General features: G+C 36.1%; 1 protein-coding gene and 1 long non-coding RNA gene across 4 annotated transcripts in view; one reads left to right on the top strand and one right to left on the bottom strand.

The window, feature by feature from the left end:
• Positions 1–3382: 3382 nt before the first annotated feature.
• The window catches only part of LOC135848176 (uncharacterized), a 185438-nt gene continuing 165837 nt past the window's right edge, over positions 3383–22983 (bottom strand). Inside the window, exon 4 of the long non-coding RNA XR_010559323.1 lies at positions 3383–5049. This is a non-coding gene — a long non-coding RNA (uncharacterized LOC135848176). The remainder of the gene's footprint in view (positions 5050–22983) is intronic.
• The window catches only part of LOC135846432 (mast/stem cell growth factor receptor kita-like), a 28230-nt gene continuing 11793 nt past the window's right edge, over positions 6547–22983 (top strand). For 2 of the 3 annotated variants that reach the window (XR_010558961.1, XM_065365524.1), the window contains exons 1-6: positions 6547–6670; positions 6759–6869; positions 7125–7178; positions 10140–10319; positions 14078–14274; positions 14934–15147. Coding sequence is in view for 2 of the 3 variants with exons in the window: in XM_065365524.1 (XP_065221596.1) it covers positions 6562–6670; positions 6759–6869; positions 7125–7178; positions 10140–10319; positions 14078–14274; positions 14934–15147 (865 nt within the window). In the remaining variant the exon portion in view is untranslated. The remainder of the gene's footprint in view (positions 6671–6758; positions 6870–7124; positions 7179–10139; positions 10320–14077; positions 14275–14933; positions 15148–22983) is intronic. The other variant, XM_065365525.1, reaches the window with a different exon arrangement.

The raw sequence follows: 22983 nt of genomic DNA, 5'->3' as shown, positions 1-22983 counted from the left end.
AGAACCAACACCGGAAACGGATTCTCCGAGTGTCAACCCCCCCCCCCCTTCGTATGGTTCGTACAGTCTATAAAGCTTTCTAAAGCTCACAAAATCGATTCAAAAGTTCAAGTATTAGGAGTATCGAACCTCCTAATATCCTATATTTGCCTAATGGAATTGGTCTCATTTTGCATCAAAATATATACTCAAAAATGACTGAAATTAGCAAATATGAACTTTTTCAAAATTGAGCTTTTGGGCCAAATGAAAGCCAAATAGGTTGTACGAATAGTCGATTATCACTAATTCAGCATCGCTGATCACGTCAAGCTCGTTTATTTCAAGCGTCGGAGCTTTTTTGTACCTGAAAGTTCAACTTTTTTGAAAAAAAGCTTCATTTCACCGGGAACTTTGAGCTTTTTGAAAGAACCAACACCAAAAACGGATTCTCCGAGTGTCAAAACCCCACACTTCGTCAGGTTCGTATAGTCTAAAAAGCTCTCCAAAGCTCGAAAAATTGATTCAAAAGTTCAAGTATTAGGAGTATAAATGTAGAACCCTCTAATATCCCATATTCTCCTAATGAAATTGGTCTCATTTTGCATCAAATATACGCCAAATCCGCTTAGTTTGCAAGTAGTTTGGGTTGCAGATCCCAACGTAGTTTAAGGGGCAAATACGAACGTTTCAAAATTGGGCTTTTTATCTCAATGCAAACTGCAAAGCAAATAGAGTGTACGAGCTGTCGATTAATACTAATTCAGCATAGCTGATCACGAAAAGCTTATTCATTTTACCTGACGTGGCTTTTTCACCCATGAAAGTTCAACATTTTTACAAAAAGCTCAGTCATCATGGAATCTTTGAACTTTACCTTTCCACGAATGTAAAATGAGTGATTCTGAAATAAATCGAGGTCGTCGTCGAGTTCAAAGTTACAATTTTCATCAATCAGGGATGCCAACTTACCGGATTAAGAATGACTTTACATTCAAAATGCATTTCTCAATTGAATGTTTCAAATGTTTGAAAGATCATTACTACTTGTCTTATTCGTTGAAAAACTCCACGTTCTGAATAATTTTTGCGCCTTCAGAATAGGCAACTTTTTCGACACGTTTCAATGTATTTACGTTTTTCCTCTTTCAATTAACAGGGGTCGTAGAGTTCGAATTTGCAATTTAATCCATTCAGGAATACCAACTTACCGGTTTAAAGACAGTTTCACATCAAAATCGACGTGTTTCTCCTAAATGTCCAAACAAACGTCGTGTTTCGCATAATTCTTGTGCCTTGAAGTAGGCAACTCATTAGACATTTCCAAATATTTTCAAGTACCTATTTGTGGAAATTTTCCGCCGTCGAATTCTAATTTACATTCCATTTCAGTCAGGGATGCCAACTACTCATCAGTTGAAAAACTGTTTTACATCAAAATCGTGTTTCTCGATTACTCTTTTTCAAAATTGAATAGTTCTTTGAACGGAAGACGTTTCATTTAAAAAAAAAAAAGTGGGAGAGGTAATGCCCTAAATAATTTTAAACACTACTTTTGACTACTTTTTTCGAGTTGTTTGACATGGCATCAAAACTTCATTTATATCTAAGTATTACTTTCTGAATCACATACATCATGATCATAGCTGATGAGCGAGTGGCTTATCAATTATTTCCAGCTCAACATGACATGACAGTATATATATAGCTTATCATTGCGATGATTTTCTACGGATTATTCTATCGTTGATAATTCGCTGCAGAAAACGTGATTAATAAAATCAAAACACCACACAACCAAAACTCAAATTCATCAAATTAGCGGCAAACAAGAAAAAAAACACGTATCTAGGCACAAATTACTGATCGATCTGAGCTAAAAAAAAACACGCCAGCCGGTCGACGTGAAAAACCTTAATCGATCATTACAAAACCCTAAACAGTAGCATGGTTGGCCATAAGTACATACACATACAAATGCATGAATATCAAATTGATCGATCAATACAAAACAGTTGCAAGGTTAACCTTAAAGTTAGGTAAATACACATAAATACATGAACAATTGAACATCAATAACTTCGAAGATTATCAAAATATATATCAGCCCATCTTGAAAATATCAACCAATTACCCTTCTTTAATTCACAATTTCCACCCCTACATAATAATTTTATGGTAAAATTTTACTAAGAAACACACATTAATAAAATTACACAACCAGATATCGTACACAGTCCAGATCACCACATACACCTTTTGACGCACGCTCACCTGCCTGGCAAGTTGACTGAAGCAACAAAACCAGATCAGCCTCAGAAATTTGTTCAAAACACCTCATTTCTCACTCGAACTCTAGCGTTGCAAAAACCTTTTTCACTCGCTCGGAGGTAGGTCTGATCCTCGAGGCAAGAAATCAGATCTACATCCGTTTTTGGTAGACTGGATCTAAGTTTCACAGATTGAGCTGGTCAAGCCACGGCTCGCATCACTAGATGGAACGCAAACGTTGCCGCCGTATGAGTTGTAACTCCTTACAACAACCCCTTATTATGACTTGGGGATAAGAAGACTACGCCACCATTGAGCAGGACAAGTCGCCGAATGACGGACGCTCCCCCAACTCCATACCCAGCCATGGGTGACATGGCAGATTTATACGGGAGTAGTACCATCTTGTAGCTCTCATCACGGGGAACAAGGGGCACTACCTGTACCTACAAGCCCCTGTATCTATTCATGGGAAGAAACTACGAGCATCCAAAGTCTAGAAAATGAGCAAAACCAAAAAATGGAAATTTGTCCAAATGAAAAATTTGACCTAGGGAACTTGTAGAACATTTTTTTAGATGAAAATTGCAATTTTTGGGATTAGCCTACCTTCATTTTTGAAGGATCCATGCAATTTTGAAGTTTTAAAACAGATCAATTTGAGTAAGTAGGTACATTTGAAATTTTTCAGAAAAAAATTGATCTGTTTCAAAACTTCAAAATTGCATGGATCCTTCAAAAATGAAGGTAGGCTAATCCCAAAAATTGCAATTTTCATCTAAAAAAATGTTCTACAAGTTACCTCAGTCAAATTTTTTATTTAGGCAAATTTTCATTTTTTGGGTTTGCTCATTTTCTAGACTTAAATTTTCATTTTTTGGGTTTGCTCATTTTCTAGACTTTAGACGCCCGTAGTTTCTTCCCATGAATAGATAAAGGGGCTTGTAGGTAGCGCGCTGTGTTCGCCTCGACGAGAGCTACAAAATGGTACTACTCCTGTATAAACCCCCTGTTATGCTGTATGTTTGGCAACAATGTAAAAGTGTAAATAACGTTTATCTTATCGAATCATACAAATAACGTGAGAATAATTCGATAAGATAAACGTTATTTACACTTTTACATTGTTGCCAAACATACAACATAACACTTCTCCCTTCTAAGAAGAATACTTCGGAAAATTATTTTACAAATTCAAACGGTCACGTCTGGGACCTTTCTTGTTCGTTCGGACAATGGTACTGCCTTCACGAGTACAGAGTTCGATAAATTTCGCACAGCTTATGCAATTGATCATAAAACGTGTGCTCCATTTCATGCAGCATCAAATGGACAGGCTGAGCATTTTGTTTATACCTTAAAACAAAGCTTACGTGCGTTGAAGAAAGAATCAGCAGATACTGATAGTCAAGCTGCAGTTCAAGAACGTTTGAATACGTTTTTATTTGCTTATCGTAGAGCTCCGAGTATTGCAACTGGCCAATCACCAGCCAAGTTGATGTTAGGTTGTGAGCTGCGTTCGTTATTAACAGTTTTCCGTCCAGATTTGAAGTCTTGGGTCGAGAAAAATCGAAAACAAGTATCCTTGAATGATCCTGATTATAAGGTTTCTGAGAAAGTTGCTGTTCGTGATTATTCCTCACGAAATCAACGTTGGGAGGTTGTTACGGTCATAAATAAAGACGGAGTGCTGAACTATACTATTCAATTGCCGGATAGTCGCTTGGTTCGTCGACATGCCGACCAAATGCGACCTGTTGGAAATAATGTTATGATGAGTACACCGTCATCAGTCCAACAGCAGATTCCACCAACGCTGAGGATTTCACCGAAAAAATCGCCATCAATTACTCCGATGACTCCTGCTAAACCTGCTACTGTTCAAAACCAAGCAGAACCTGCTATAGAAGTTGTCGATGCATCATCTACGCAGCCAGTAAAAGCCGTGTCTCCGATAGTTGGGCCAATTCCTGTAAGAATGTCCGAACGAACAAGAAAGGTCCCAGACCGTTTGAATTTGTAAAATAATTTTCCGAAGTATTCTTCTTAGAAGGGAGATGTGTTATGTTGTATGTTTGGCAACAATGTAAAAGTGTAAATAACGTTCATCTTATCGAATTATCGTCACGTTATTCGTATGATTCGTAATGTATAAAATAGATGTGAATATTTCTTTTTGTCTGTTAAATTTGAATTTATTAAATGTTGAAAATGATTGGTGATATTTTAATATACTTAGCCAAAAAGACACTACACCCCCCATGTCATCCATGGCAGGATACGGTTTTGTCCAAGTTGGCCGCACAAAGCTAAACCAACGTTACGACGGATCCTGAGCGAGAGCCCGTAATCCGTAGATGCGTTTCGACTTACTTCGTAGATGCTGCATTCAGAAATCCAACTGATCAGCTCCATCTGAATTTTATAAAATTCTGCACGAAGAAAACGACGACAGCGATCGGTATGCCGAATGAGTGTGCGTTGGCGCTGTATAGTTAGTTGTTACACGAATCGGTGATAAAAGAGCTAGTCAGAAGGTTCATTTTAGCTAGTAGCAGCAGCGCCGAGACGTTTGGCAAAAAGTACGTAGTTTTCTCTTTGGACACAGCGTGGTGATGCAGAAACCATTAAGGCAGCATCGAACGATTTTCATTTGACAGCAACGCGGAGACGATCAACTGCAGATGATACAGAATCATGGCCGCGTCACACATTCAAACGTAAATTCATTCATCAAAAGCACGATTCTGAGATCACTGCAGAATATTTGTCTTGGTTTAATACATTACATACGAGCACCTGAAATATATGCGAAAAAAAAATAATACAGATTAGTGATTTATCCAGAACTAAACACAGGACAATGGTCAAAATAAGTTAATTACACAGGAGTATGAGACACTCGATTGGAAGTTTTTCGAAATTTTCTCATAGACCGGGGGGGGGGGAGTAGTCACAATTTTATAGGAGAAAACTTTTTGAATTTCAAAGAAAACTAGTAAGTATACCTATACCTAAATGTAGGTACCTAGGTAAATCATGATTTTAAAAGAAGGGAAAAATCAGGATTTTTGTTGGGAAATGTTTTTTGTGGGGGGGGGGGGGAGGAAGGATTCAATATTTAGTTCCTGGGGAGGGGGGTTGTTGAAATGTACAAGAAGAAAATCGTTTACATTTTTAAAAAAGTTATACAAAAATCTCAGAAAGAAAGGAAATCACGACTATCTGCAAGAAATGTCATCAATTAATGTTATCATTAAGGGTGTTTATTTTCAAAAAAATTACTAAAAACAATTTTTAAAATTTTTAAAAAGTGGATACTTGGGCTAATTAGGAATATGACACAAAATTTGTTTCCAAAGGTGAGAATTATTATTTCTTCAATCCATTTAAAGAACCAAAGAGACATGCTGTACTAAAAGTAGTTTCATTTCAAAAATAGCGGAAATCGAAGAGGAGTCGATGCTCTGGAGGGGGTGGGTGAGAGTAAAACGTACTCTGAAGTCATATTTGCGTTCAAAGGTTCATATGAAAACGACATCAATGCATGTATTGTAAGAGCAGCTCCATTTTAAAAATATAGTGGAAACTGAGGAGGCGACTGAGGCTATGGATGGAGCCGGGTAACGTAAGTAAAAAACAAAATTCCAACAGTTCTTGTCTTAGCAAGAATAGGAGAAGAAGAAAAAATTTATAGTCGAAGATCACAGAAAAATGAGGGAAGATATGCGCATCTCCACAAGCCATATGTGTTAATGCAAATTTCTTTCAACACTCTCTTGTGAAAAAAAAAGTTTTGCATTCCATCATTCATTTATCACAGTTAGTAGGTACTAGGTACATACCTATCTTGAAATTTTTTTTCAAAATTATTTTCTCAGTATTAGGTCAGGGACAAGAGACGCGCGCGAGCGCGAATACAAACATCAGCACATTTTAAAACAAAATTTCAATGCTTATGTCAGATTCAGAATCGAGAAAAACGCCGGAAATTGTCACTAGTTTGTGACACAGTTAAATTCCTATTGTAAAAGGCGATCGAATTCACGCTAAAAAATTAAAATTAGAAAAAAAATACGTAGAAGATACAGAGATTCTAACACACATACCTATACTTAGCTGTTATCTCATGTTGAAACACCAAACATGATCATTACGACAAAACTGTATTTTTCAGGAAAAAGTAATCATTAATTTTATTCATCAATTTCCAAACACACATTTACATAAGTACGTTCATTTTTTCAGATAACACAGAAATATCGTACCTAATAAAATAAGGCATGGCGGATGTGAGAGAATCGAAAACAGATGAGTAATTTTAATAGCGAAGAGATAAATCGTGGTAGAGTTGATTTTAATTTACTCGTACGTATGCAAAAAAAATATAACATTTATGTGATAGATACGGTATTTGTTGGTATGTCCGTAGTGATGATTATTAACATTTTTTTATATTAGTTTTTAAAAATTAAAATTTTAATAGTTGAAAACTTGCATTCGTATAGATAAAATTTGCACAATGAGGATTACATTTTTAACATGGTGCTTCGCGTATTGCATTATTTCGTTTACTACGTTCGGTATTTGTACCTCCACTGCGTATGGTCACTTCGATGGTGAGTCCATATTATTTTAAATGTAAATTTACCTTAATGGAAAATTTGTGTAAGGGACGCGAAACTATTCGCCGAAAACTATACGCTAGCGCCATGCTACCAACTCTCTCATTATACATAATGTACTCGTAGTATAATTATTTTCGGTTTATGTAGTGTACCTGTGTAAAAGTGTACCTATAGATCCCAATGTACGAGTTGAGTAGGTTCATACTCAAATTGGATTTTAAGTTACTTTCCTTCATTATGTTTCAGAAAATGAAGAAAAACATAAAGAACCCATAAGCTACCATAATGGGATTCCAACAGGTAGGAAAAAACAGCTTTTTAGGTCAATTCAATAGATTCCAACATTAGCATAAGTTGGAAACTTCGATCGATTTCCCATAATTACCTACTTAGAGTTTGAAAAAAGAGCCATTTTCTTTGTATTTCGATATAGGTACTTATAGGCCTATATTATCGTAACTTACAAGATTTTCAAAAAATTAGAAAAAAAAGATTTTTGATGTCTTTTAAAAATATTCTTACTTACATTAGTCCAGGAAAATTAGCATTCCATTGGAAAAAGTGAGGTAGAAAGCTGAATTTTGGTATACTGGTCCATTTTTATGTGCTGAACACGAATCTGATGAGTCCCCGCTCGTCCCTGGCGAGCGTTCTCCCCTATTGTGGATCTAAGCCCCCCAAAACCAGTTTTTTGACATTTTCTCCCCCGCATTGCATTTTAGCGAAAAATGAGGTTATATACACGAATCTACGTCAAATTTCCGATTTAATGATATATCAACTGTCGTTCTACCCCCAAGGTGGGTGGAGCTGGCCATTCAAGACAGGGGTTTTCTAAAAAACACAAAAAAACTATCGGCGCTGGGGAGGGGTAAAACGGCCCCCGAGAGCATTCGGGTTGATACTACTCGTACATAGCATGGAAGGTGGGTACCATCGAGAAACTTCCGCGTGAAAAATTTCAGATCCACACCACCTCCCCTTTTTGGGGAACCCCCCTTTTTTGAAATTTCAATAACACTTTTCTCAGCTCCATTTCAACCGATTTTGAAAATTTTTATGGAAGTTATGTAATATCCTTGATAGGTATCCCCACAAAAATTTTCAACCCCCTTTCCTCATATTTACCCCTCAAAATTGCGGTTTTTTCATTTTTTTTATGCCTATTAACAATCAAGATTGCGAGCTACAATTTTGGGAACACGTTTTTTGGGTGTGTTTTTGGCCACCAAACATCATATACTAGGCATATGTATTAGAAATTTTTGCTTTGGTGCACCGTGGTGAAAACTTAGAATAATGTATCGTAGGGGGGTGGTGGTGAAATGGGAATTTTGAGAAAAATAGCTATCAATGAGTAGGGTATCGTTTTCATATGATTCGATACCGCTGACCACGAATATGACCTCAGATTTTCTGCCACACTCACCTACCCCTCTCCAGAGCCCCTCAGCCACCCCCCCCCCATTTTCACGATTTTCGAAATAAAGTTATTTTGATGACATTGACGACATTGGTGTCGTTTTCATATGATTCGATATCGCTGAGCACGAAAATGACTTCAGATTTTCTGCTACAATCACCTTAGTCCTCTTCAGAGCCCCTAAGGCGCCCTCAATTTTCACGATTTTTAAAATAAAGTTATTTTGATAATGGGAAAATTACATAAAGGGGAGGTGGTGTGGATCTAAAATTTTTTACGCGGTAGTTTCTCGATGGTACCCACCTTCCATCCAAGTATCAACCCGAACGCTCTCGGGGGCCGTTTCACCCCTCCTATGCGCCAATAGTTTTTTTATGTTTTTTAGAAAACCCCTCTCATTTGAATGGTTCCAGCTCTACCCCCTTGGGGGTAGAACGACAGTTGATATATCATTGAATCGGAAATTTGACGTCGATTCTTGTATATAACCTCATTTTTCGTTAAAATGCAATGCGGGAGAGAAAATTGCAAAAAACTGGTTTTGGGGGACTTAGATCCACAATGGGGGAGAACGCTCACCAGGGACGAGCAGGGACTCATCATAAAAATGGACCAGTATACCAAAATTCAGCTTTCTACCTCACCTTTCCCAATAACCCTTTTTTTCGTCTAATTTTCCTGGACTATCTCACGAGTTCCCGAAATTATAAGACATTCTACTAAGCTTTTGAAAACTTGGAAACATTATCAAATTTTTAGCAAAAAAAAACATAATATCCGTGATTAAACAGTCCCCTTGGAAAGGAGACTATAGGCAGACTAGGTATAAAAAATAAGGATTCAAAAATCAATTTCATGGCCTCATTAATATAATATTTTAAAATACAAATATCAACACATATAGGTAAGTACCTAGAGTTTTTTTTTATTTAAATTTTGCCCCGCCTTGCGCAAATGCGAACAAATCTGAGTTAAAAAATGAAACAACTCAAAAATTTGAATTAGGCATTCTCAAAAAATTATACTTTGGCGTAACAGTCGATTTTTTTTTAATTTCGAATTGGCCTCCTCTCCCTGAGTCAAATTCGAGCTTAGAAGTAAGTAAAACAACCCAACAATTTTAATTCCGCGTTCTCAGAAACGTAAATTTTGACATATTACACAATTTTTGTTACAAATTTCAAATTTTAGCCCCCTCCATTTCGAATTCCCTCCCCGTCTCAATAGGTGTGTTTTTTTCTCAAGGAAACATGAATGAGAATGGAAACGGGAATGATTCTTTTTGAGAAACTAAAAAATGAAACGTGAATGGAAAAACTCTCCCCCAAAACTTTCGGTTTCTATTCTACATACTTACGATTTTTTTCCTTCTCTTAAAGTCTTTATAAACGAGAAAAAGTTATAAAATCTAATTTCAACTCACAAATTCCTGACATGGATAAGATAATTGTTGTGAGGCACTAAAAGTGGTAGGCCTACTGAATAAACTCAATGAATAACCCCTATTTATGATAAAGGAGGGAGGGAGGACTCTTCACAGGTAACAGTACTCGAAAATGACAACCAAAAAAAAAAAAAAAAAAAAAACGCGTGTTCTTGCGTTGAAATTTTTTTCTTCATAAAAAAACTCCTGCCTCAGCTCCGAAACGACAAATGAGCTCAACATTTTTCTCGATAGTCTCCCACTCAGAGTAAACTTCCTCACTAATTTTCAACAGAATCCAGAAAACGTCCCTCCCCCCTGGATCCAATGCACCGGTAGAGTCCACGTACTTACACCTACACTACATGCTCAACTCGGATTTCAAGGTTTTTTTTTTTCCTTTATTATGTTTTAGAACTGGGAAACAATCGTGCGGAGGATGATTTTTATCATCAGTATTCCGTTAATACGCTTTCACAGGATACTCAACAACCCAAACCCACTGATCCAAAGTCGAAAAACAGTCCTAATGGCAATTATGGGCGGAAATACAATATTCATGACGTTGACACTAAACCGCATCCACATAACGAACGTAAGTTAAGCGAGCTTTTTATATTTTTATGTACGTATATTTACAGAATATTCGTATTGATCTTCACGGTCAAAATTTAACAAGCGAATGAACAAAAATTCGTCCCACTAAATATAAAACTTTGATTCTTGGCTGAAGAATAAAATATCAAAATTTGAATTCAGCATCCTGAAAAACGTAAATTTTGACAAATTAGTCGATTTTTTTCCAAAATTCGAATTAGCCTCCTCCTCCTCCTGGGTCAAATTCGAGTTTAAAAGTAAAACGACTCAAAAATTTTATTCCAGCGTCCTCCTCAGAAACGTAAATTTTGACATATTACACGATTTTTGTTACAAAATTTGAATTTCGATCCCCCCAATGCGGGATAAATACTACTTAATGGCAAAATAAACATTTCAGTGTCAATTTGTTCGAATAACGCCCATTTTAGAGCTGATTCTCCAAGACCAACACCTCCACTCCTCCAGGGCTGAAATTTGAGAAAATTAGCGATTGGGTCGAGCAAAAACTAAGGCAAAAGTTTTCGAAAATTTATAAATTCTTAAAAAGCAAAATATTATGTTTGATGCGAGAAGACTATATGACTATCTTCTACTCTCGGCATTTTTGAAAATTCGGACGAATATTTCCCCAATACATTATTATTTAGGTAGGGTAAACTGCCCAGTGGTTGACACACTTGGAGACACTTTTTTCACTTGAAAATGTTTTTCTCCTATGCATATGTTTTTTTTTTTTGAAAATGTCCTAGTACAAGATATGTCCCCACTCTGTACCGTCATTTTGACTTATATTTCATCAAAAAAGGACACTACTGTGACCCTCAAATTTTTTTTTGAAAATATCAACTTTTTTGCCCAGTGATTGACAACCAACAACTAGTGATTGACAACCCAGTGGTTGACATGTCCAGTAATTGACACCCCACAGTGATTGACATACTGAAATATGCAGGAAAACATGTATGTACCATGTTACCTACCTACTTCAAAAACTACTGTAGATGACGTTGATCATCTCAATGTACATAATTTTTGCTTATTTATCAGAAATAAACCATTTGTCAATCACTGGATATCAAAATGCATAATTGTCCAGTGGTTGACATAGTGTACCTAAACAATGTGAATTTTGTAATTAATTCTACTTGCTTCAAACCTCTTCCTTTTATTCGGCTTTGATAATGTCATTTTTTACCTGTAGGTACATGAAATTTTAAAGAATTATGATTACAAAATTCACACTTTTTTTACAGTATGTCAACCACTGGAAAATTATGCATTTTGATATCCAGTGATTGACAACGGCTTATTTCTGATAAAAAAGCAAGAATGAAGTAGATCTAGATGACCAACGTCATCTACATTTCAATACCTTTCAGGATATCTCATTAGTTTTCAGAAAAAGAATAAACTTTTTGATTTATGAAATTTATTGTAAAATACTTGCACATCAAAATATGATGCTGAAACTGTTATAGTGAGGTTAGGTATTACCCAGTGAGATACAGTAAGTTCCGCTTAATGTGGGTGCGTTGGTCCAAGGCATGTTCAACTCTATTAAGCAAAAAACTCTAATAACCGATGCGGAAAAAACTGCAAAATTCCTAATTTAATTGAAGTTTTATCACTGTTTGATGTTTTTTAAAGGTGATTTCAATACTGTTTGTGTTTTTTAGTTACCGTTAATCTTTTAATACACTTTGAACACCTTTTTTTACAATTTTTAAAAATTTTTACAAAAATTTCATCATCTCTTGCTAATTTTCATCAATTTCAACATTTTTTCATCCAATTTTTGTTAAATTTTGCTGAAAGTCATGATTTTCTCCAACTTTTGAAGAATAGTGCACTCTATTAACCGAGTGCAATGCTCATTTTCACTATTATAAGCGATAAAACTTGCATGTAAAAAGATGCAAACGTTCCGTTCCGACCCATTTCAACTCTATTAAGCGAATTTCTCTATTAACTGATAACACATTAAGCGGAACTTACTGTAGTAGATATCAGCATGATCTATCCTTTGACTATATATACATGGACTGCTATCTTCATTGTCGCCGATGAAGCCGAAGTAATAGAGGTACTAGATCGGGAGCATCGGGAATTTTCATGCGCGCGCAGGAATCCCACCCAGCCTCGCACCTTCCAATCACGGTGAACCACGGAGCGACGAACACCCTCCTACGTTCCAACGACCGCTACGCTCGTTGCAACGAAATCTCGCGCATGCTCAGAGCCCATGTCCCAATCTAGTACCTCTATTGTTTTGGCTTCACGATTGACGATTCCCGTTCAACAACAATAGGAGATAGCAGTCCATGTATATATAGTCAAAGGATCTATCCCTGAAGTTGGCTAAGAAATATTCCCTAGGCAGTGAATATTTACTCATTGTCCCTGACTAGCTCAGATAGGAGACTTCGGCAATAACCTACTCACTATAAGCACATTGTCCAGTTCTTCACCAAATAAAAACATATTATATTCATGCTAATCGATATGTTTATTGAATGATATACCGAACGAGTTACATACAAAATAATAAAGGATAATTAAGACTATTATTAAGTACTTAATTCAATACGAGTGCACACTTGTATCGAGTAAAGTTTAATCTACACGTAACTGCTTGAGTGTTAGCTCAAATGATTACGTGCTATTTTTGTTATCCTACTCTAACTAAAACATGGTGAAATTATGTCTTTCGTCTGAGATAAAATAAGTATCTCCTACATAGCCACTAATACTAGGTGTATAATTACCCATTTTATCCATCTCAATCAATTACGATTTATTTATAATTAATTACCTTACACTTACTTGGACACTATGCATTTTTCCTACCTCTTCTGATGTACTAACCAAAACTAGGTGAGTAGGTAGAAACGTCTATCTATAGGCTCGATGTATAGACGAGAAATACTTTTGATGTCTGGAAAATCAAAGTGTATTCAAAAGAACCGTATTTAATAATAATTAATTAAAACGTTCAGAGAAACACTAATTACCACACTGAAGGTGGGTAAAACATAAAAAAGGAGAAGCAGGGGAGAACCCCATTTGTTCTCACATATTCATTGTGTCGATATAGTTAACACATCATCGTTTTGATGAGGAACAAGTTACCGCGGAGTTACAAGACCAAGTAAAGTTTGTGGCTTGCCAAAGCAACTTTGTGCTTAGAAAATATTCATTAAAAGAATAGATCATTCGGCGGGAACGAATGATCTGATCATATTATCATACGATAGTTAGGGGGATCCTTCCAGTTATTTAGGGATCCTATGAGTGCACCTATAAGTTTAGAAGAGTTTATCACGTTACCCTGCGGTGAGGGCAATCCTACTCCTCTCAAAACTTCACAAATTTTTTATGAAAATTTATAACTCTTATGACGCCACATTGAAATGAGCAAAAGGTTTGAAATTCATGGTGAAGTACAAGCAATGTATAAATTAGGTACCTCATGTGAGTATCAATGTTGCCAAAACATCAAACTGAACGAAGCAATTACACAACTGTCAACCACTGGGCAGTTTACCCTATGTACTTGATAAAATATTGATTTTATTCCGAAAAGAAAAATGATTTAACACGTGTGAAGCAGAGTCAACAAAATTTTTAATTCATAATTTTATTCGAAGATTATACACTGGAATTATATTAGGAGTTGAAAAATTGTTCTTCCCTCCCCTCCCTACCATTATACTCGTACCTACATTTGATATAACCTTAATATGATCATTGCAGAACCAAAATACAATCTAACATCCCTGCCACGCATTGTAAATCCAGATTCAAACTACACTAATATGACCGAAGGAGAGGACCTCACGTTGACTTGTACCGTGAATATAACGTATTACGACATAAAATCTAATCGAAATAAGCCGATAATGGAGTGGATTCTTCCGAATAGTTCCAAAATCGTGACACAACCCAAAGAAGTAAGTAGGTACATTAGATAACACAGGTATTACCCTGACTTGATGATATAAAAAAAGTTAATTTAGAAGAATGGCGTCTCGAAAAGCGGCGAATTTCGCTATATTTTAAGAAGGACATGGTCACCATACTGTTTTTTTTCATAATTATTCATGGCAAAATATCACCGATTCAAACGCATAATAATGGACGACTAGGGTTTTTTTTTTTAAAATTGAAATTCATTTTTTCTATGTAGTACTGATGAATATATACATCATGTACGTCAGTTGAATCCCTCCCTTCACATTTTTCCAATAATTTTTTGATACATTCTTTCTCAACTTATGGTAGAAACTGTAGCCCAAAATTAACGAAAAAACAACCGTCATTCTTTTAATAGTTTTTTTGTTTTTTCAAAGTATTTTTCAAAAAATAATTTTTCCATTTTCCCCCTCTATGAATGATTGGAAAAATGTTTTTGAATTTACAACATTTTTGCCTTCGATTCGACAAAAAAAAATACATATCTATGGTATGTTATTTTAAACGAAAAAATCTTTTTTGAGTAATTTTTTTTCTTTTGAACCCGAAAAATGCTACTGTAGGAAGTATTCAAAAAATAAGTAGGCCACGTGTAAGTGGTATGCATGCATTAATATATAGTTTGTAAAAATTACAGCAAGAATTACAGGAGGAATTCGGACATGGGAAATTATCGCAAAAATCAGGATACTCGTATCTATACCGCCCGTATACCATCAAATGGGTTGAATTAAGTCATACACTGACTATTGATAACCTAACGGAGAAAAACGATCAAGGCAATTACACTTGTAAGGTATTCAACTACAAAAATGAAGCCACAGTGGGCACATATCTTTTAAATATTAGCAGTAAGTATATATTTTACACAATTACTATAAACATTAGTCTGCAGCCCAACTAACAAAAAATGTTCTGCACTTGACTGGTATTCTTGCATCACAAAAAAAAAATCAGTTGGCTCTTTGCAGATACGCATCTTAGACGTATATAGGCAAAAAAGGCGTAGATATTACGGTTTTTTAAGCTACACAATGAAGAGGGGAGGGAGAGTAGAGGCCAGAACCCTCCAACTTTGAGAATGGCTCGATTGCAAATTTTTTTACAGGTTGGTATAGGACACTCCTTAGTCTCCTTGTTTACTTTAACTGGCCAGCTTCACAAGTGCCTCCTTGGAAGGTGCCCAGCTGCCCACTTCAAATTTCAAGTAGATGATAATGAACCGTTGAATAGAGTTATTCAAATGTGACTTCCTGCTTTGATTCTAGATCAAGATGAAGGACTCGATTTCGGGCTTCAAATTTTTCAAAAACGTTCAAAAACAGTTTCGATAACAATTCGCGATTTTCTTTCGCTTTTTCAGCACCATTTGTGCACAGTGTATGGCAATTTTTTTAAAAGCCCGAAAATCATCACTCAATTTGGGCTGCAAATTTTTCAAAATTTCCACAAAACATTTTCGTGGAAATAATTGAAATTCTAAAAAAAAAATCAAAATAACCTTTATTAACGGACTTTACATAAAATGTTACAGCTTAACTTAAAATAAATGTTTACAATTTACTCAGCTCCGCTATACCCGAAATTGGGCGAAGGACTCTTGCAAACGTGCCCACTCGTTCCTCACTAAAGTTAGTCTGCCAAACTGTTTGTGCCCCAAAAACCTTCTGAAATCATCTTCCCATCTAGCCCTCTGCCTACCTGCTCTTCTTATTTTGTGTCCCAAGTACCAAAAGGTTACTTTATGGGTCCACCTCCCATCTCTCATTCTCCCGACGTGACCTGCCCAGTTCCATTTTTTTCTCCTAATCAAATGAAGCATATTGAGATTGTGTTTTAATTTTATTTTGATAGTTCTTATCTTAATTTTATCTCACAGTTTTACGTTCAACATTGATCTTTCAATTGCATTTTGAGTTACCTCAATTCTTCTTGACAATTTATTTGTGAGAGCCCAAGTCTGGGATCCGTATGTTAGGGTTGGGGCGACACAAGAGTTGAAAATTTGGCTTTTATGATAATTTGAAAATGGACCTTTGAATATGTGTTTAAGAGACCAGTACTTTTTCCATGTTAATGTGATTCTTCTGTTTATTTCTTTTTCTGTACTGTTTTCCAGAGCTATTATTTGACCCAAGTATACTGCTTCTGTTACCTTTTCTATTTTTTCATTTCCTATTTTTATGTTGGTTACAGTGTCTCTAGTCAGAATTTTTGTTTTAGTCATGTTAATATTAAGCCCTGCTTCTTTTCCTACTTCATTTAGGTCACTGATCATCTGTTTCAGCTCTTCTATGTCCTCAGATACCAGGGTTACATCGTCTGCGAATCTTAGATTTGTAATTCTTTCCCCTCCTATTAATATTCCTTTGTTTTTCCACTTCTCCTCAAGTTCCCTGAAAATATTTTCCAGGGCACTGATGAAGAATACTGGTGAGAGTGGGTCTCCTTGTTTTACCCCTTTTTTGACAGCAAAATATCTCCCTGTTTTATCTGTGATAATTCTTGTTCTTAGACCTGAGTACATTTCCGCTATTATTTTTGTTAGAATTTTTGAAAGGCCCATCTGAAGCAGATGGTTTACTAGATAATCCTGCTTAAGGGAGTCAAAAGCTTTGGCAAAGTCTATGAAGGCCAGATGTATGTTGAAATTATATTCGTTGCTTTTTTGTATAAGTAGGTTTATTGTATGAAGATGGTCTGTTGTTGAGTAATTTTTCCTGAAGCCTGCTTGTTCTATTGTTTGTTGTAGGTTTAATTGTGTATGTACTCTAGTTTCTATAAGTTTTGAAAATTTTTTTGATAAAGATGTGCTTAAAGTTATTAGTCTATAGTTGTTGATATCACATTTTTCCGCCTTTTTATGAATCAGAATAATATCAGATTTTTTAAAATCTTCTGGTATGACTTGTGTTGCTAGAATATCGTTGAAATATCTTGTTAGTCTTTTAGCTAAAAGTCTCCCCCCAAATTTTATCTGTTCGTTTGAAATGAGATCGTGACCGGTTGCTTTACTATTTTTCAACTTTTGAATTACTTGCTCAATTTCCTCCAGGGATGAAAAGCTAGCTGAAAGCTGAAAGCCGAGCAGATTTTCATACTTACAAGGGAACTACCTGAACCGGCAGAAACGAAAATGAACGAATCAAAGCTAGATTGAAAGGGGACTACCTCAGGACCCCAAATCCAAAATTTCAAGTGCTGAAGTTGATTTCTCGATTTTTGGTGAATTTTTGAAAATTGAAAAATCCAAAAAATTATCAATTAAACCAAAAATAGAAAATATTGATGAAAATTGAAATTTTCTCGGGAAGTAGTTCAGATGGCGTCCCTAACTCATTTACAACTATCGAAATTCGCAAAACCTCAATTCCAGTCATTCTGGAGCCTGCAGCGATTTTTTATCATTTCTCCAGAAACTTGAAATAGCTCTGGAAGGGCTAAAAACCAACTTCAGCACAAATCACTTTATTTGGGGCCTATGTGGGTTGTCTGTGGTGACTTCGAAAACGTATTGTACATGTATCTTATACCTATGTACGTATACCTACCTAACACTTCGAGAAGGTCATAAATCATCTCGATAATGTCTCCAGTTTTAGACCTTGAATATAGCTCTCGTTAGCTCTCGCGGCTATATGGTTTTCCTGCCATCGGCAGTCTTGTAACATACGAGTTAATAAACACATTCGACTATGCGTTCGTGTATTTTTACATATTCGTTGGTTCGGCGATGAGTATTTCGCGCTGACTACAACATTGGCGACGAGGATGGGATCTATTCGATATAGATCTCAATAGTGCGAATTTTTCGTGTGCGAATTTTTGATTTAAATATTTTTCGTGATTAACAATCGATTCGATAATTAATCGCAATGCCGGATGGTGCGGATGGTGCTATTGGTGCTGTACCTCAACCAACTCGCGAAACTTTTCGCATTAATTTCCAAATTGAAGCTTTCAATGAAAAGAACTGCAAATGGGCCACATATGTGAAAGTTTTGAAGAATAAATTCACTCTACACAGTGTTCCCGCGGCTAAGCAGAAACCAATCTTATTGGATGCTATTGGCTTATCAACTTACGAATGTCTTTGCGATCTTTTTGCCCCTTTGGAGCCAGAACACACCACCATCACTCTAGATCAGGTAGTGGATAAATTGTCCGATTATTTTAATCCGGAGCCAAATAAATATGCTGAGCGTTTTAAATTTTACAAACGCAATCAGAAGGAAAATGAAGCTATCCAAGAATATGCTGCAGAATTGAAAAGGCTTTCTATGTCTTGTAAATTCCCTGCTCAATGGCTGCAAGAAGGTTTAATCACACAATTTAGTGTAGGTATTTCGAGTGATGAAATTCGTTACAAAATTTTCGAATCTGAACCTGACACTTTTGAAAAAGCTGTCACTGTGGCCAAAAATTACGAAATGACGAAAGCAGCTTCTGCTCAAACAAATAATGTGATTGGTCAAGATTCTTCGACCACCATTCATAAAGTCAATTTTAAAAATAATGGGAAATCTAAGAAAACCCATTATCAGTTTGATTCTTCGTCTAAGAAATGTTCTCGATGTGGTTGGACCAATCATACACCTGATGAGTGTCCACACAAAGAGAGTACCTGTAATGCATGTGGAAAAAAAGGGCATATTTCGCCTGCTTGTTTAAGCAAAAATTCTTCTCGATCCACTATGCATAAAAATACTAAAAATCCGAAAAAGGGTAAAAATTTCAAGTCTTCAAAAGAAGTTAAATTGCTTGATCATGTTGACTATTCGTCTGATTCGTCTGAAATTTCAGTAGACATCCATCATTTGTCAGATTTGAGAAAAATGGATGATAAAATTATCATGCCTGTTATTATTAATAACCAACCTGTTGATATGGAATTCGATCCAGGTGCTGGCATGTCAGTTATGTGTTTTGAAAATTTTCAAAAACTTTTCCCTGGTGCTAAATTGGACCCTCCAAATTGCACCTTGGTTTCTTATTTTAAGGAATGTAGGCGACCCATAGGTAGTTATCTATGCTCTTCGGTCAAATTTGAAAATACTGAGGCTCAGAATGTGTCAATCGTTATTGTCAAAGAAAAAACAGATACCATAATTGGTAGGCCTTGGTTACGTGCTCTCAATATTATTGATAAGCGCAATAATATTCATTTAAATCTTCACAAGGTTGAAATAAAACCTGATTCGAAGAAAACTGCACTTGATGCAATTTTGAAGAAATATTCGTCACTTTTTGACGAGTCTGTAGGCAAAGCCAAAAATTTCAAATTTCATTTAAATGTTCGAGAAAATTCAAATCCAGTGTTTCTTAAACCTAGAATTGTTCCTTTCGCTATTCGCGAAGAAGTTTCAAACGCATTGCGTGACCTTGAAAAACAAGGTATTATTGAAAAAACTGATCAAGTTGAATGGGGAACTCCTATCGTTCCTGTTTTCAAAAAAGGTAGGAGAATTCGAATTTGTGGAGATTATAAATCCACCTTGAACAAGTTTCTTGTTGATGATAAATACCCCATTCCACATCTTAATGAGATTTTCTCAAAATTGACTGGAGGAATTTTATTCTGTAAACTTGATATCAAAAATGCATATTTGCATTTAGAATCTGATGAGGATTCCTCATTATTACAAACTCTTTCAACCCATTTGGGTAATTTCAAGGTCAAACGATTATTTTTCGGTATTAAAAACGCGCCAAGTATTTGGCAACGTTATATTGACTCCCTATTAGGTAACATTGAAGGTGTTTCTGTCTTTTTCGATGATATTAAAATTCAAGCAACTTCTGCTGAAGAGCTATTAGCTAGACTTGAAATGGTTCTGAAAATTCTTCAGGAAAATGACATTCGTCTAAATAAAGAGAAGTGTTCATTTTTCGAAACTTCTTTGAAATATCTTGGTTATAAAATCGATAAATTTGGTATTCATAAAACCAAAGATAAAATCGAAAAGATTTTAAAAACCCAACGCCCAACAGACGTTTCAAAATTACGAAGTCTGATTGGGTTGGCAAATCATTATCATCAATTTATTCCGAATTTCGCGACATTGATTGAACCTTTGAATAAACGTCTCCGCAGTGACAAAAAGTTCAAATGGACAAAAAACTGTGAGTCAGCTTTTAAGCAACTTGCTGATGAAATCGTCAGTGATAGGGTTCTAATTCCTTTTAATAAAAATGTGCCATTAATTTTAGCCACTGACGCTTCGTCAGTAGGTTTAGGCGCAGTGCTATCTCATAAACTCCCTGATGGATCTGAAAGGCCCATCGCTTTTGCTTCAAAAAGCTTGAATAGCACACAGCGTAAATATAGTACGATTGATAAAGAGGCCCTTGCAATTGTCTGGGCAGTGAAGAAATTTTTCATTTATCTTTATGGCAAACGTTTTACGTTGATTACTGACCATAAACCTCTCACTCAGATTTTTAATCCGATGAAGTCTCTTCCCCCTTTATCAACTACTCGAATGCAACATTATGCATTATATTTATCAGATTTCAATTTCGATATTCAATATCGAACTTCTGAGAAAAATGGCAACGCTGATTTTTGTTCTCGTTTCCCTAAACCTTCCAAAAAGCTCATTGAGGAGGAGGATGTACATGACATTTTTCATTTAGAATGCCTAGAAAATCTACCAATTACGTATGATATGCTTCTAAAAGAAACCTTGAAGGATGAAAAATTGAAGCAGATTTTAAATGACCTTCAATCTGGAAAAGAAGTCGATGAAATTAATATTATGAACGGACTATTGGTCCGAGGTACCAGAACTGTAATTCCTACCTCATTACAGAAGAAGGTACTCGAAGAACTTCATTTAGGTCATATGGGCTCTACTAAAATGAAAACTTTAAGCAGAAATTTCTGTTATTGGTCAAATATTGACAAGGATATTGAAAACTTTGTTAAAGCTTGTCCAAATTGTCAACAAAAATTGCAAAATCCGAAACCTGAAGTTCACCCATGGGAATTCGCTACAGTGCCATGGTCCAGGTTACATATCGATTATGCCGAATACGAGAAGAAATTCTACCTATTAGTTGTAGATGCGTATTCCAAATGGCTAGAGGTGATTCCAATGTCCTCAACTACCAGTGAAGCGACAATTATTGCTTTACGTAATATTTTCTCTCGCTTTGGGTTACCAATAACCTTGGTCTCCGATAATGGCCCACAATTCGCTTCTACAGAGTTCTCTAAATTTACTCGAAAGAATGGTATTCGTCATTTATTCACGACAATCTACCATCCAAGAAGTAATGGCCAAGCTGAACGTTATGTACGTATTTTCAAAGAGGCAATAAAAGCAGACGCAACTCACCCAATACATCAACGTTTGGCGAGATTTTTATTCAGTTATCGGCGAGCACCAAACAGTACTACAGGCCGCAGCCCAGCTGAACTGTTATTTGGTCGTAATTTACGATCGCGACTCGACCTCATGCGGTACAATCCATCTCGTGATTTTCGAAGCAAATTGTCACCAACCATGTCCATAACTCATAAATTCAAGGACGGAGAGGCAGTACTGGTTCGCATGTTCGGCACATCAAACAAATGGGCGCCTGCTATAATTACAAGTACCATTGGCTCATCTACCTACTTGGCCAAACTTGAAACAGGAGAAACAGTTCGACGAAGTGCTGATCAAATTCGACATACTACTCCGACAACAACTGTAGTTTCAACAACTCCGGAAATACCACAAATCTTACATTACAAACTGGAGAGCGAAAAATCTATTCCATTCCAAGTTCAATTGAGACGATCCGAACGAAATCGCAGACCTCCCGATTTTCTGAAATATAATTGATATTTTATAAGATGTAAATTAACCATCTTTGCATTTCGTTTCATAATTTTGCTCATGTGTTTTAATTTTTATGACAGGGAGGAGTGTGGTGACTTCGAAAACGTATTGTACATGTATCTTATACCTATGTACGTATACCTACCTAACACTTCGAGAAGGTCATAAATCATCTCGATAATGTCTCCAGTTTTAGACCTTGAATATAGCTCTCGTTAGCTCTCGCGGCTATATGGTTTTCCTGCCATCGGCAGTCTTGTAACATACGAGTTAATAAACACATTCGACTATGCGTTCGTGTATTTTTACATATTCGTTGGTTCGGCGATGAGTATTTCGCGCTGACTACAACATTGTCTTAACCAATTTTTGGGGTTATCGCGAAAATCGGCGTCTGCCGGTTCAGATGTGTATTTTTGACGACTGGAAAAAATGCCAAAATTTGAAAATGTTAAATATTCCATCTTTTGCGATGCTACCTATCCGAAATCGAGCTTTGACCTATTTTTGACGTTCCAAATAGGTAAAGCCCCCATTTCGACCATTCTGGAGCCTCCAGCGATTTTTTATCATTTCTCCAGAAACTTGAAATAGCTCAGGAAGGGCTAAAAATGAACTTCAGCACAAATCACTTTATTTGGGGCCTATGTGGGTTGTCTTTAACCAATTTTTGGGGTTTTCGCGAAAATCGGCGTCTGCCAGTTCAGATGTGTATTTTTGCGCATTGGAAAAAATGCCAAAATTTGAAAATGTTAAATATTCCATCTTTTGCGATGCTACCTATCCAAAATCGAGCTTCGACCTATTTTTGACGTTCTAAATAGGTAAAGCCCCCATTTCGACCATTCTGGAGCCTCC

Source organism: Planococcus citri, chromosome 5 (genome assembly GCF_950023065.1).
Source record: "Planococcus citri chromosome 5, ihPlaCitr1.1, whole genome shotgun sequence".
Lineage (NCBI taxonomy): Eukaryota > Metazoa > Arthropoda > Insecta > Hemiptera > Pseudococcidae > Planococcus > Planococcus citri.
The sequence above is the reverse complement of the archived record's forward strand: the minus strand, read 5'-3'. Positions and strand labels throughout refer to the sequence as shown.